The sequence below is a fragment of the Ambystoma mexicanum genome, chromosome 4p, assembly GCF_040938575.1.
Source record: "Ambystoma mexicanum isolate Mex_15411 chromosome 4p, UKY_AmexF1_1, whole genome shotgun sequence".
Taxonomy (NCBI): Eukaryota; Metazoa; Chordata; class Amphibia; order Caudata; family Ambystomatidae; genus Ambystoma; species Ambystoma mexicanum.
The window spans coordinates 1,058,723,441-1,058,739,069 of record NC_090927.1 but is presented as its reverse complement, the minus strand read 5'-3'; the positions used below and the strand labels follow the sequence as shown (position 1 = coordinate 1,058,739,069).

At 48.8% G+C, this 15,629-nt stretch overlaps 1 protein-coding gene across 1 annotated transcript in view; it reads left to right on the top strand.

Annotated features, from left to right (window-relative positions):
• RFX6 (regulatory factor X6) overlaps nucleotides 1-5,808 on the top strand; it is a 491,384-nt gene extending 485,576 nt beyond the window's left edge. The window contains exon 19 of the mRNA XM_069605240.1: nucleotides 5,144-5,808. Within this exon, the coding sequence (XP_069461341.1) occupies nucleotides 5,144-5,325 (182 nt within the window). The 3' untranslated portion in view covers nucleotides 5,326-5,808. The remainder of the gene's footprint in view (nucleotides 1-5,143) is intronic.
• The last annotated feature ends 9,821 nt before the right edge of the window (nucleotides 5,809-15,629 follow it).

Sequence of the window (15,629 nt, the reverse complement as noted above, 5' to 3'; positions counted from 1 at the left end):
CCAATCACTTCTATGACGTCACAGTGGACGGTCCAGCATTTTCTCTGCATGTATTTATTTTTATTTTGAATGTGCTGTGGGATGAGGGAGGGGGAGATTGGGGCCTACTCATAAGTTTGGCAGTATTTCCTGTCTAAATACAGCCAAACTATTTTACCATGTTCGCCACTGGCAATCACATTAAATTTGCCTGATTACGAGTGGCAGAATGGCAGCATAGATCCCTATTCCTAAAGTCCCTGGAACCGTATTGGGGATTCTGAGTTTACCACATGAAGTAATGTTGCACATAGTACATCTTTTTCGAGCTAAAGTGGATGAAAAACCTCCAGCAAGTGCTGGATGCATTTCCTGCACTTTACCCCCAAATTCAGAATGTAGTGGGACCGGGGGTTTTGCTTTTATACCGCACCGAGACCGAAGGTATCTGGGCGCTTATTTAAGGTGGCAAAGTGTCGTTAATCAGAACACTGCAACTTTACCACCATTTTTACCACACAGCCAAACTCTTAATGGCAGCTTTTTAATTGTGTCCTGTCCCTCATGGCTCGACTCTACATTTGTGCAGGCACGTTATAAATCAGTTATCATATTATATCATACACCCCCTCAGATGCTGATCAATATGGGAGAGTGCTGGGGTTGAAAAGTGAGCATGGGAGCCATTAACAATCTAAAATTACAGATGTGTACCTTTCAGCTAAAAGGTGCATTTCCCTTCGGATACATCATAGACCTCTGAAGCTTAACTCTCATATGTCAGGATATATCCATCTAGCTGGTAGCTACACACCTACATTTCTACATATAAAAAATAGGCCGGAATGTATTTATTGTCACTGTGTAATGCACCTGCTGAGAAAGTATTTGCTTAGTGTCCCCCCAGGACATGGGAGGATCAGATATAGGAGTAAGATGAGTTACAGCCCGTTGTACATTCCAGGTCAAGCAAGTGGTAGAGCGTTGTACATTCCAGGTCAAGCAAGTGGTAGAGGGAGAGTATAAGGACAAAGTGTGTAGGGTTACATTAAGCCCAACAGCGCTTAACCTATGTCAAATAAGTGTCAAATAAGTGCACAGGTAGTCTAGTATTTACATAGGTTCTGTTTATCAGTTTCACCATGGAAATATTATGCATATATTCTACACCACCTATATCTAGGAGCCACAATGATTCCTTACTGGGCTCTCAAATTCACTCTGAAGTTGTGGGGGCCTGGACAACCTCCACTGTTTGTGTGTGCTTTTTCACAGTCCTCAGACTACACCGCTAAGGGAGGAAGATATGGGCCCACTTTATTGCCCAGTAACCGGCAAGGGATAATGCTTATGCACACATGAGAAGCAAAAGATCATTCGCAGGAGTGTGATATCAACAGTTATCTAATAGACAAACAGACAAATTAACACATCTTCCTGGAAGCTCATCCCTAGTCTTCAGGAACACCTGCGTGTTTAGGTATTGCCTACCTCTAATGAGCCTCTCCCAAATAACTTCCAAGTCGAATTGTATCAACATCTGTAAGGTCTCATGCTATGATGCTAATTAACATAAAAGGTTGTTTGGGGTCCATAAATGTGTTAACTGGATTCTAGCTATGTAAGAGATCCACTATTCTGTTTTTCCTATCCTTCTCTCCCGTCCTCGGTGCCCACTGTAAAGACTGGGGGGGGTGTCTGTACTTCTGCTCTCTATATGGTAGAGTAGAGGCACAGAGGACCCCAGCCAAGATTCTCTATTATTGGTAACGTAGTCGAGCAATCAAGGCCTAGCTTCTCAGGAGGTGATGCAGGCTGGTTCTTAAGTACAGTGTAGTCCCCAAGCCCCCACAAAGGAATGTCCACACATTGTATTACTGAAAACACAGTTTTTATATAATTAATATTCAAGGTTATGTACACTATCACAATAACTCACTTTGTACTTAGAAGATCAACAATGGTAAATATATACAGTTCAACAGTGGTACCACAAATATTATTAGATCTCATTAAAGTGCATCAACTATCCTGTCAAAATGTCACCCAGATCAATAAAGAGGAAACCAACCGTAGAGAGAGGAAGGAAAGCAGGATGGTTGAACAATTGGCAGAATACTGGCCCCGTACAACTAGACACAGTTCTGTGTAGAGATCTCCCCAGCTGGGCAACCTGTAAAATAAAGATATAGCACAAGCCCAGTCCATATATTGATCAATAGTCTTATTTTCTCCTATAATGTTTTACCCCCCCAATGTACCTGGTGGAGCAAAGTTCTTCGAAGAAGCGTCGACGGATCCTTCTTGAGTGACTCCCTTTAAAGCATGAGTCACGGATCGTCGAGAGGCGTCGAAGAAGGTGAACTTGGCATCGAGGGCATCGAGATCAAGTTCGAGGGTGCGATACCACGGCGTAGATACAGGCGGTGCTCGTCGGCGACGTCCTGCGAGGATGAGGTGTGCGGGGCACCTCAGCGTTTGATAGTTCTGGACCGCAAAGAGTTTCAGAAGAACTGTGGCCCAACAAGGGTGTTGAGTCGTCGAAGTCTCTGTGGCCTTCAGGTAGCGGGAAAACCACCAGCAGATTCTCCTCGGCACGTCGGCATCCTCGACTTTCTCCTGCGGTAAAAAGAGCTCTACAGTGCGGTCAGGGGAGTCCTTCAATTCAACAGTCTTAGGCAAAGAAGCGGGCGCCTCCCGTCGTCGGCGTCACGGCGTCACACGGTCCCCTCTTCTGGGCCAACACGGCTTCGACAGGCCTCCAGCGGTTACGGTGATACTCCGAACCCTGGTGACGGCAATGGACTTCGACGGCGGCGATGTTTGGGTGCTTCACTTTGTTCTCCTCAGCGGTCCCTGTCTCCGGTCGGCAGCCTTTCGGCGGTATGACTTCCAGGGAGCATCGGCGAAGGTTAGCGTGCTCAATGGTCCCTCGGAGCACGGTAAGAGGGTGCCTTACCAGGTCCTCTCTCGGATCAGTCCTCAACAAACTCGACAGCTTTTGGATCAGGTCGAAGCAAATGCAGCAGCAAGTCTTCTTCTTCCAGCTGGGCATTGTGGATCAGCAGTTCCAGTTACTCTTCAAGTGTAGACACAGCTTCTGAACAATTTCCAGTGGTGAGAGGTCCCCAGATATACTATTCTGTCTCTCATCCACACTGCTGGGTCACACTCAGCAGCCAATCATACAGAAGGGCATTCATGCAGTCAGTCAGCCAATCAGGCATACAGTGCATTCAGGCAATACTCCTCCCGCTCAGACACTCACAACAAGGAATGCGTATTGGGACAAGTACCCAGCCATTCAACACTACACCCTGCATTCAGGCCAGTTTTGGGCAGGGCTGTCTCAGTCTTTGTCTCTCATACCAGAAACCAGACAGCCACAACAAGAAGTGCACATTGGTCGCACACTCCATTCACCCAGGTCCCACCCACAGGGTGTACCCACAACTTACAGTCAGTGAGAAGGCTCCAGCCAGTCTGGCCTGGACTTCACAACAACACTATATATGGAACTTCCACCCAACAGCCATTCAGGGGGAAGGGACAGAGTCAGGGCTTCGCAGGACTTTGGGAAAACAAGGTAACAGGCAATAGAAAGCAAGAGGCCACAGGGGCCATCTTTTTTCCTATCAGGAATCAACTGATTCCAATGGCAGGGCCTGGGTATCCCAAAATGGAGGATACTCAGAGCACCTGTCAAATTCAGCATTGAGCTGCCACCAGCCCATACCCTGCTCTGTGGGCCACACACAGGTGCCCAAAAACATACACTAGGGGCACAGGGTTGTACCCCCACCCATGGGTGCCATAAGGGTATCCCATGGGTCTGTACACCAAACCAAAAACAGGAAGAGCTGCACTGCCAGGAGTCCCACATGGACTCCTGGGCAGAAAACAATACAGAACACAATGAAAAAGGACTACAGGACAAGGACAGGGAGGCCCTGTCCCTCCAATGCATTTCCAGCATCACACCCACCATGTAAATAGAAAGGGTACTTACTATGGTGGGGGCAATCTTGTTTTTTAGGTTTCATGGGAGACTGGGCTCCTGCAATGCCTCGGTTCGGCCTGCAGGCTGTTATTGGCCATGTAATTACGCCCCCACCCCCCCGATGTGGTGTTGATGATAGCTGTAATCACAATCTATTGTATTGGGTTGTATTGGGTTGTGGGGAGGCTCCTTGCTGCACCATAGATGATGCTGTGACTGACTTCTTCATCGTATTCTCATTTATCGCTCTTTTTTCCATGTATACGAGATACCCACTTGGTTTTCTTCATAAGTTTAGTATTCTAATTGCAACTTGGTTGAAATGAAAACGGTTTAACATGAGCATTTTCCAATATTTTCTCTTTCTCTTTTGTGTGTTAAATAGCATGTAGCAAAAAGGTCCTGCCAGAGAGGAAGTGTCTTGTTGAAACAAAAGCTTGCCTGGAAATGGAATTGTTTTTTTCCCTGTCTGCTGCAGTAGACATTGACTGCACTCTAAACATTCTGATTGGCTGAGAGGAGGTCAATAATGATCTCCAAATGCTAATAATACATATTGGGCCTCATTATAACCCTGGCGGTACGATAACAACGGTAACGGTAAGCTACCAGCCCCGCTGCTACCGCACCGCCATACTACAGGTCCTGCTCGCGGGTGCCCATCTGCCCGCCAGGTCTGACCTGGCGGGCGGACCGGCACCCGCGAGCAGAACATGATGGTAGCACTGGTACCATTATTAACGGCACCGGTGCACCGCCCTCCCCATTGAGCCCTATGGGGCCAAATGGAGACGGGGAGTCCCTTATTACCGGCACCCTCGAATGGGCAATTACCGGGTCCACCAAACTCGGCATGACCCGGTAATTGCCCATTCGCAAGTGCCGTAAAAAATGCAACTCCGGCGGCAGCCATGCCTGTTTTACTGGCACGGTTACCGGCCATTGGTTTAGGAGTTTGCCAATTGTCAAGTACAATTATTAACAAGTAAATATCGTTTTGAACTTTGTTGATCTTTGTCTCTGAGCCCAATCTACTTCATTGTACCTGAAATGTGTTGCACCCCATAGCGCTGTCAGAGGATTTCAGTATACTGATTTGGATGCTTGTTTGCTCAAAGAGTGGAATCATTTCTGTCATTAACAACATTTTACTTTCTTTGGCAGCTTCAAGTCTGCAGAATGGGTTATCCGCAGCTTCCTCCCACTGTATGTATGGAGTTTCTGGTCAGTATTCCGCACAGGAAACGATGGATGCCCGTGGAACGCACAGAGACATTCGGGAGATGGTGTCCTCCTTGCCGTCCATCAATACTGTCTTTATGGGAGCGGCAGGGGGCGACACATGAGCTCCCCCATGGTGACCTTCTACACCACACGGAACGGTTCCCTGGAACTCTGTGTACTAGGAATGCTTTTTAAAAAAGCCTTTAATTGTGGGTAGTGCACAGTTTCCTTGCCTGGCCTGACATCTCCAACAAGGAAATACTAGACTGTATGGATTTTCAGCACCTCACCAAAACTGCCGCGCAGGTAGACCTGCAAATATTAAAGTGCGCAACCGCCACTTCAAACTTGTGCCGGACATGTCAGATGTAGCAGAAACACAAATGGCATTCCATGTGAGGAATATTTCCTGTGATTAATTTATTAAAGAAAAGCTATCGAAGCTGTATTGTAAAATAAAGGAATAATGTGTATTTAATATTCACTTGATGCTCTATATTTATTTTCATAGCAATGCTGGCTTCCTTATTAAGACTTGCTGGGCAAATGCCTTTTACCTCTGAGGGAAATGTGTGCCTTTTCAGTCTTCACTTCTTTCCCTCAGTTGAAACCAAAGCAACTGTTGTTTGCATTGTGCATTAAAACCTTTACCACTACTGCCCATTAACAATGGCCCGTCTGTTTCATTGCGTTTCATTTGCACTGATCTTTCCAAGATGTGACACTTTGGGACTGAACACAGGTTTTGCGGTAGTGGTAAAACTTGTAATATTTTTTAATATGGGACCTTTTAGCACTCTGCCAAACTACGAGTTTCAACCATGAAATTGATGTTTTATGTCTGCGTTTGTGTGGCCGTAATTACCGCCACACAAAAGCATTACTCTTTGTGGGAATTATTTCATAGGGTAATAAAAATCCCAATTGAGTTCGATGGGGCTCCAAAATGGGGAATAACATTATGGGCCTAAATACGGGTTTGTCGGTCCGGTAAAAGGTGCTGGTAACAACGGTTACCGGCACCTTTTCCGGACCGTCATACTCTGAGTCTGTCGGTAGGGGCAGTGAAGAACCGGGAGGCCTGATCTGCCAGTAGTTCAGGCCCCTACTGGCAGATAAATCACTGAAGCACCGGCACTATTAACGGTGTTGGTGCTTCAGTGTTCCCATTCCCATGGGAACGGGAACTTACCGTTCCGCCGCTGCCCGTAATATCCTGGTAATACCGGGATATAGGGTTTCGGAAACGGTAAGCCGAGGTTGCCGTATGTCTGCATGACTGCTAGTCATGCAGACGCCAAGAGTACCACATGCTTGCCACAAGTAGTAGTGGTATTACCATTTGGAGGTTTTTCTAGAGGAAATACTAAAGAACTTGTTATCAGACCCTTAGTCAGAAGCAGTATTTCCATAGACAAAAATGGAAAACCTGGCACTAATTTATCTGAAGAGAAAACGAATGCAGGGTTTACTTTTAACATAGGAACTTTCGCCAAAGTCACAGCACAACATTCCAGGGCCACAGCAGAGCGTTGCACGTGTGTCTATTGGGACACAAGGAAATAAAACACGCAAGTAGCTCACTAGACTGAAAAACAGACTTGGAGCCAGTCATTCATTTAAAAATTAGCAGAAAGTGGCATGACACATCATATATAGTGCATGGATGGTGTGAGCAAGAATACTGTGCTGTACTTGCCAGTGCTATGTAGTGGGATGTGCCTGCATATGTCACCCCAGTATTATCTATCTATGTGAGAATGGAAGAATAAAAATAATACATTTTTCCATGAAGTGTTTGTGACACAGTGGGCTTCATTAGGAGTTTGGAGGTAGCCATGCCGTTTTTAGCGGCATGGCTACCCCCAAACCAGGTACTGGGTCCGGGTTCCCGAAATAGGGAATTACCGGGCCATGCTGACTTTAGCGGGCCCGGTAATTCCCATTCTTGGGACCCGGACCCGGTACATCCCATTCCCATTTGTGCCCCCATATGGCATATGGGAATGGGTGGGATGCTAACAACAGGCCCTTAATGATGGGCCCGTTGTTAGCATCCTAGTCTGCTAGTGGGTCCCGCTCTGCACATCTGGTCTGGCCAGGCGTCCAGAGCAGGACCCGCTGCAGACCGCATACTGTGGCGGCCCAGAATGAACGGTGCCGGTCCCTTACCGGCACTGTTCATTCCGCAGCCGCCTACCGTGTAATGAGGTCCAATGACATGATAATACAATAGAATGTGCTCTATAACTCCAGTATCAAATAGTAACAAAATAAAGCTCAGGTACATGGTCATGTCACCTCATTTACCAGCGGGAATGCCCCGTACTGTACGTATGCACTGTGTCCCTCACACAGATACCTTCTTCGCTCAGACAGTGTTTCATGCAGAGTTTGTTCTGCATTGATATGTCAAGGGCCAGCATCCTCTTCTTGGTCCACGTGGCGGGAATTCTGTAATTAATTGGTGTGATTGTGGCTGGCTACAACACATGCCTCGAGGGTAGATGAAGTTTGATGTCCACCTCTTTTGCCTTCGGATGATACAGCATCATAAGGCAGACATAGAACCAGGAGATACACTGGTGCACATGCCCGCTCTTTGCCAACGCAGGCACAATGGCCTTTCTCATCACAGACATCGCAGATGTTATAGCACTGCTGATCTTGGCCATCTCAGCTGTCATGGCCCCCAGAACATTCCATCATCTCTTCTGTCACGACCTGCCCAGTGTTCATCACCTCAATGGACAGGCCTACCAATCTCTTGCCTGATGCTTATCTCATTGAGGACATCTGGGTTTGGTTAGCCACCTGATGTCTTTGCATCTCATCATCTCAGGTCCGTGCCTACGATGGACAAGACACATTTGCATGGCCGTTTTGAGGCTGATGTTGCAGTGTGCCCAGGTCAATAGATTATCCAGCCCTGGGATTGTACTAATTCCTCCAATTAATGACTGCCCAGCATCCCTTCTGCGATTGTCTACTCAGCAGTGTCACCCACTCAACACTGCTGTGCTTTTGGGACATGAGGTGGACCTTGTCCAGAGCGTCCCCTTACTCATTTCTCTTACTTTCAGGTGCAGACATTTCCTTTTATGGGTCTGTGGGTCTGTGCCCATACCTCTCTGCAATAAAGCATTTGTGTAAGAATGTGATTGATTAACGGTATTCATGTGTGAACATATGTGAATTTATTTTTAGGTCGAAGGAAGCACTAGAAAGAACTACATGTGAGCAGGTTATCACCTACTATGTATTACTCCCTTGTGACTGAAGTAGTCTACCATCACCCACAAGACATGGGAGGTCATTACGACCTTGGCGGTAAGGGGTTAATGGCACCGGTAAAGGTGCCAGACCCATCAACTCCTTACTGCCCCATTACGGAGGGCATTACGACCTTGCGGTAAGGGGTTAACGCCGCCGGTAAAGGTGCCGAAGCCGTCAACCCCCTACCGCCCCTTTATGAGTCTGCTCGTGGGAACCCGCTAAGGATGCCTGGTAAAAAAAAACAGGCGTCCTTAGCGGGTCCCGCGAGCAGACCAGGATGCTAACAACGGGCCCTTTATCAACTGGCCCGTTGTTAGCATTCACCCCATTGAGCCCTATGGGGATGGGGATGTACCGGGTCCGGGTTCCTTGAATGAGGAATTACCGGGCCCTCCAAGGTCAGAATGGCCCGGAAATTCTTCATTTAAGGAACCCGGACCCGGTACCCAGTATGGGGTTAGCCATACTGCTAATAGCGGCATGGTTACCTCCATACTCGGAATGACCCCCTACGAGTCTGCTCGCAGGAGCCCGCTAAGAACGCCTGGTAAAACCAGGCATCCTTAACGGGTCCCGCGAGCAGACCAGGATGCTAACAACAGGCCCGTTATTAATGGCCCCGTTGTTAGCATCCTCCCCATTCCCATTGAGCCCTTTAGGGGCTCAATGGGAATGGGGATGTACAGGTTCTGGGTTCCTTGAATGAGGAATTACTGGGCCCGCCAAGGTCGGAATGACCATGTAATTCCTCATTCAAGGAACCCGGAACCGGTACCCGGTATGGGGTAGCCATGCCACTAATAGCGGCATGGTTACCTTCATACTCAGAATCACCCCCATGGAGTGACTACACTCCTCAGGAAAAGCTGGATGCGACCTTTTCAGAGGGGCCAGACCCCTGCTTCAATGCAAACTATTGAGGACAGTGGTAAAAACAGCACAGTGCCACTGGAAGGCGGTCCATGATTGTTAATGTGTTCTCCGACGATTGATTTGTCTCTTGACTAGAAGCAGATAAGTAGAATACCAATCTGCATTTCAATATTGTTAATGGACATTGCTTTGTGGCGTTAATGTTAGGCTTCCTGGCATTTAGACATTGTTCACACTGCCACATGAATGTGTTTCTTCAATGGAAGCTCCATGCCACCACTACAACATTGCAAGGCACAAGCCATGCCAAGGGCAATGTTTCACTTAGCCACAGTGCAGGAAGAGAAATAGGCTCACGACATCTGTAACAACTAACGCAGAGAAAGCAAGCTCACACGAAATTGATCTCATGGAACACAAGGAGCCACGAGCACTTATTTCAACAGATGCATCAGATCCTAACAGGAAGTCAAATAATCTGTTTACAGGAGACATGGTTGTCACGCCCCCCAGTGTGTGAAGGGTACAATATATTCATGAACCCAGCCGAAATTAAGCAAAAAGGAAGAACCTCCTCATGTCTACTGATGCTGGTTAAAATGGACTCCATATGGTCCGCCATTGAGTCAAAAAATCGGAGCCTATGGACGCAATATACACTACTGCAGAAAACAGATAAGGAAATTAACTCAACTAACTACCCAAGAGACACATCGAGACTAGTTGTGTTCAACCTTTACAGGAATCCAATGGCAATCAACGAGATGATATTCATAGACACAGTCATGAGTGAGCTTGACTTCATAACAGCTAAATATAAAAGGATAGACATTGTGATATGTGGTGATATGAACATTCATCTTGTGGATAAAATGGGAAACCTGAAAGATAGAGCCACTTTGACAAAAAAAGAAAGACAATGGGTTAAAGAAATGGACGTGAGATGTTTGTCCAGTGTGGGAAACTATCAAACAAAGCAAAAACAAATGATTCCGACATGGACGCAGGGTTCATCGAAAGCCATACTTGACTACATATATACATCTCCCGCTATACAGTCTGCAAAACATTGGATGGAGACCTTTCAGACATCGAATAGCGACCATCATATCTTACTATTAACCTGGGCAGACCATGGAGTACAGCAGCAAAAACAACGGCTTCCTGCGCTGGACCTTAACATGCAACAAACACGGTTACGAATAAATCCAGGATAGATGGACAAACTTGTAGGTCAATGCCAGCACTCTGAGAAAGACCCACTCCTAAAAATAAACTACTAATGGCTATTAGAACCTCATATCCAAGTAATGAAAAGTGGAAGAATTACCAAGCAGTGCCACACCCATCAATTTGATTCTCAAATTAAAGATACAAAAGGGAACTCAGGAAAATATGAAGGTTCTATAGGAAAAGCTCCAATAAAGTAGATCTGAGCACAAGTAGATCTGCAAAACAGAACTACCAAAACTTGATCAGGACTAATAAAGCCACAATGATGCAGAAGGATGTCAATCCATGCTCAGGTGTTTGAAGAACCGTAACACATATGACCTATGGAGTCTCCTCAACACACCATGCATGAACCAACAACACTTAAACAAAATGTGACAGATGGAAAGATTATTTCTTTGAATTATACAGAAGAAGACCAGGGACAGTGTAATCCCACTATTAAGGCACACCAAACTGGACAATCACCAAACAAAGGAAGAATTTGTAGAAATCTTTAAAAAGCTAAACCCATCAAGAGCACCTGGGCCCAATGGCCTGTCCAATGAAATTGTGAAAAAGTCACCTGATCATTGGGCACACATCCTGGTTCAAATCCTACTTATAATCAATCAGTACAAACAAATTCCATCAACATGGAGATCGGCTACACCTATACCGATCTACAAACAGGGGGATGAAGAAAATCCAGCAAATTATAGGCCCATTGCTCTCTTAGATCCTTTAGGTAAAATCTTCTCAACCATGCTGCTACGAGACCTTAAAACATGGGCATCAGAACAAAATCGTTTTGCTAAAAGACAGACAGGTTTTACTCAACACATGGGCACGAATGTTAATCTCTTCCTTCTTAATCTATTGAAACAAGAAGCCTTTAACAAAAAAAAAACAGTTTGGATGGCATTTGTGGATCTACACTTGGCGTTTGACACCGTAAATCAACAACTATTATGGAATAAACTTGAAAAGTGGAAATGCCCAAATCACATCCTACAGCCTATCAAATCACTCTACATGGGGACCAAGATTCGAGTAAGATTGACCAAAGAGGGGTTGCAGACCATACTCATTGAGACATGGAATGGTCTCAAACAAGGCTGTCCATTGGCAGAAACCCTGTTCAATCTTTTTACCGCAGATTTAGAACATGAAATGTGGCAGACAATACCGAACCCTCTGAGACTAAATTCCACTCCAGTGACCTTAATGATGTATGCTGACAAAAAACTTTTGCTTGACAAAACCCCTGAAGGTCTACAATACAGTTTGGACACAATGGAAATGTGCATGACCAAAAACAAACTGAAAATAAACGTGGCAAAAATGAAAGTAATGGCCATAACGAAGCCCAAAATCGAAAGGGCAGACACCAATCTTTAAAATGAATGACCTTACATTAGACAAAGTTCATTCATTCAAATATCTGGGACTTATGATCAACCAAACAAAGGACGAAAAGGAATGGACTGAAATACTCCACAAGAAAGCATATGCCTTTGCTAGACAAGGATATGCCATCCATCGTAAATTTGGAAAATTCTCATTTGTACCAATCATGACCTTTTACAGGAGTAAAGTCATCCCAGCCATAACATACGGAAGCAAAACCTTCACAAAATCGCACCCAAATATATGGCCAAAATTAGAGGCTATATCTTGGAGGAAAATCATGAACCTGCCAACATCATTCCCTTTTGCAAGGATACGCTTCGAGGTGGTGGTACAATCACTCAGATCAATCGTGATATGGAAGAAGTTGCAACTGTACCGAAAGATAATCAGCAAAGAAAAAATCCCAGCAATCGAGATACTGAGATTAAAGGAAAATTCCATAAATGTGAAAACATTAATTGAATGGAAGCAGCAGATGGCTCAACTCCTTACACAAGAGGAAATCGCAATAGAAATGCTACTTAATTAACCACAGTATGCAAAAACGGAAATAATGCGGAAAGACTGGATAAAAACATGCAAAGAGAAAGTGACCTATAAAGAAAATCTGACATGCGACACAGAAATAAGAGCTCTTAACCAATTACCTCCATATCTGATGTCTTTTCTAGATAATAGAATTAGATCATACCTGGGCATCAGCTTTTCTGAAGCCCTGAATGGTAGAAGTCATGTGGACAAACAATGGTCAAAATGAGCCAACAAATTGGGGGAATTTTTCATTCTATGTTAAGATGTAAGGGCCAACCCTTAGAAGTAATTACTAAGATATATGGTGCCCAAACATTGTCCGTCACCCTGTATGGTGCCCCCATATGGGGCTTCACAAAGGTTGGGGACATCCAGGTAAAGGAAAATACAATTTTCAGACAGCTATTGGGGCTTCCGAACTCATAGAGAACTGGGGATGGAGTTCTGGGAGGATCTCTGGGCGTTGGCTCCAATCTTATTTTGGATCCGATTGTAGGCCAATGAATTTGCATCCCTGTGCCACTTTATTATTCGAACCATGGTGGGCAAAGTGGGCTGGCAAAAAATCCCTTTGCTTGCATATATATCCAATGCTCTCGGGGTGGCCAACCTTAGTGATCTTTTTCCACCAGCCTCACTCATAATTAAGAGTGAGGCATCTAGTTATAAAACTGTGGTCCGAGAGGCCATAGTAAGGAAAAGAACACTTCGGGAACACGGCAACAAATGTGATGAATATCACACTATGATTAGTAGGCCCTCGGGGATCCAACCCTATTTATTGGGTAATTCATAGAATTTCGCAGAAAAGTGTCGCAAGCGGCTGGCGCAGAGTGTCCGCGTGCGATTGTGTGCGCCAGGCACGTGCGCTAAAACCGATTTCCGCGCACAGCGTATTCATGGATTTCATGCTCCCAAACCAGCCGTGGCGCAGAGTATCGCAGCGAGCCTGCAGCAGCGCCAGTAACGCCCCCAAGAACGCCCTCGCGCAAGGAAAAGCCATCAACATCGCTAAATCATCGCAAAGGGCTGCGCTAACCCTGGACCAGTTTACAGGGCTGCCAAACAAGGAACGCAAAGCGGGCAACCTTCATATCAGGAGTACGCGGGAAGTTTTACACGCGATTAGCCAGGGTACGTGTATTACAGGGGTACGTGGGAAGTTCAACACGCGATTGTCCAGGGAACGTGTATTACAGGGGTACGCGTGAAGTCTTACATGCGATTAGCCAGGGCACGTGTAATACAGGGGTACGCGGGAATTATCACACGCGATTTGGCAGGGTACGTGAATTACAGGGGTGCGTGGGAATTATCACACGCGATTAGGCTGGGTGGGTCCTCACAGGTGTTCCCTGTACACCCTCCACGGCCCCTGCAGGCAGCCCACAAAACAGGGGACTACCCTGCACACCTGCTCATGTCCCCCTGCACCCCCACCCCCCAGCCACCAGGGGCACCCACCACCAGGCCCCCACCCATGTCTCCTACCACCCCCACCCCCCAGCAGTGCAGGGGCAGCCTCCACCAGGCCCCCACCCATGTCTCCCACCACCCCCACCCCCCAGCCACCAGGGGCACCCTCCACCAGGCCCCCACCCATGTCACCCACCACCCCCACTCCCCAGCCACCAGGGGCAGCCTCCACCAGGCCCCCACTCATGTCTCCCACCACCCCCACCCCCCAGCCACCAGGGTCAGCCTCCACCAGGCCCCCACCCATGTCTCCCACCACCCCCACCCCCCAGCAGTGCAGGGGCAGCCTCCACCAGGCCCCCACCCATGTCTCCCACCACCCCCACCCCCCAGCCACCAGGGGCAGCCTCCACCAGGCCCCCACCCATGTCTCCCACCACCCCCACCCACCAGCAGTGCAGGGGCAGCCTCCACCAGGCCCCCACCCATGTCTCCCACCACCACCACCCCCCAGCCACCAGGGGCACCCTCCACCAGGCCCCCACTCATGCCCAACTCATGTCTCCAACCACCCCCACCCCCAGCCACCAGGGGCACCCTCCACCAGGCCCCCACTCATGCCCAACTCATGTCTCCCACCACCCCCACCCACCAGCCACCAGGGGCACCCTCCACCAGGCCCCCACTCATGCCCGACTCATGTCTCCCACCACCCCCACCCACCAGCCACCAGGGGCAGCCTCCACCAGGCCCCCACCCATGTCTCCTACCACCCCCACCCCCCAGCAGTGCAGGGGCATCCTCCACCAGGCCCCCACCCATGTCTCCCACCACCCCCACCCCCCCGCCACCAGGGTCACCCTCCACCAGGCCCCCACCCATGTCACCCACCACCCCCACCCCCCAGCACTGTGGGGCACCTGCCAGCAGGCCCCCACCCATGTCCAACCCATGTCTCCCACCACCCCCACCCCCCAGCACTGTGGGGCACCCTCCACCAGGCCCCCACCCATGTCACCCACCACCCCCACCCCCCAGCCACCAGGGGCACCCACCACCAGGCCCCCACCCATGTCTCCTACCACCCCCACCCCCCAGCGCTGTGGGGCACCTGCCAGCAGGCCCCCACCCATGTCCAACCCATGTCTCCCACCACCCCCACCCACCAGCCACCAGGGGCACCCACCACCAGGCCCCCACCCATGTCTCCCACCACCCCCACCCCCCAGCCACCAGGGGCACCCACCACCAGGCCCCCACCCATGTCTCCCACCACCCCCACCCCCCAGCCACCAGGGGCACCCACCACCAGGCCCCCACCCATGTCTCCTACCACCCCCACCCCCCAGCACTGTGGGGCACCTGCCAGCAGGCCCCCACCCATGTCCAACCCATGTCCCCCACCACCCCCACCCCCAGCAGTGCAGGGGAAGCCTCCACCAGGCCCCCACCCATGTCTCCCACCACCCCCACCCCCAGCCACCAGGGGCACCCTCCACCAGGCCCCCACTCATGCCCAACTCATGTCTCCCACCACCCCCAGCCACCAGGGACACCCTCCACCAGGCCCCCACTCATGCCCGACTCATGTCTCCCACCACCCCCACCCACCAGCCACCAGGGGCAGCCTCCACCAGGCCCCCACTCTTGTCTCCCACCACCCCCACCCCCCAGCCACCAGGGGCACCCTCCACCAGGCCCCCAC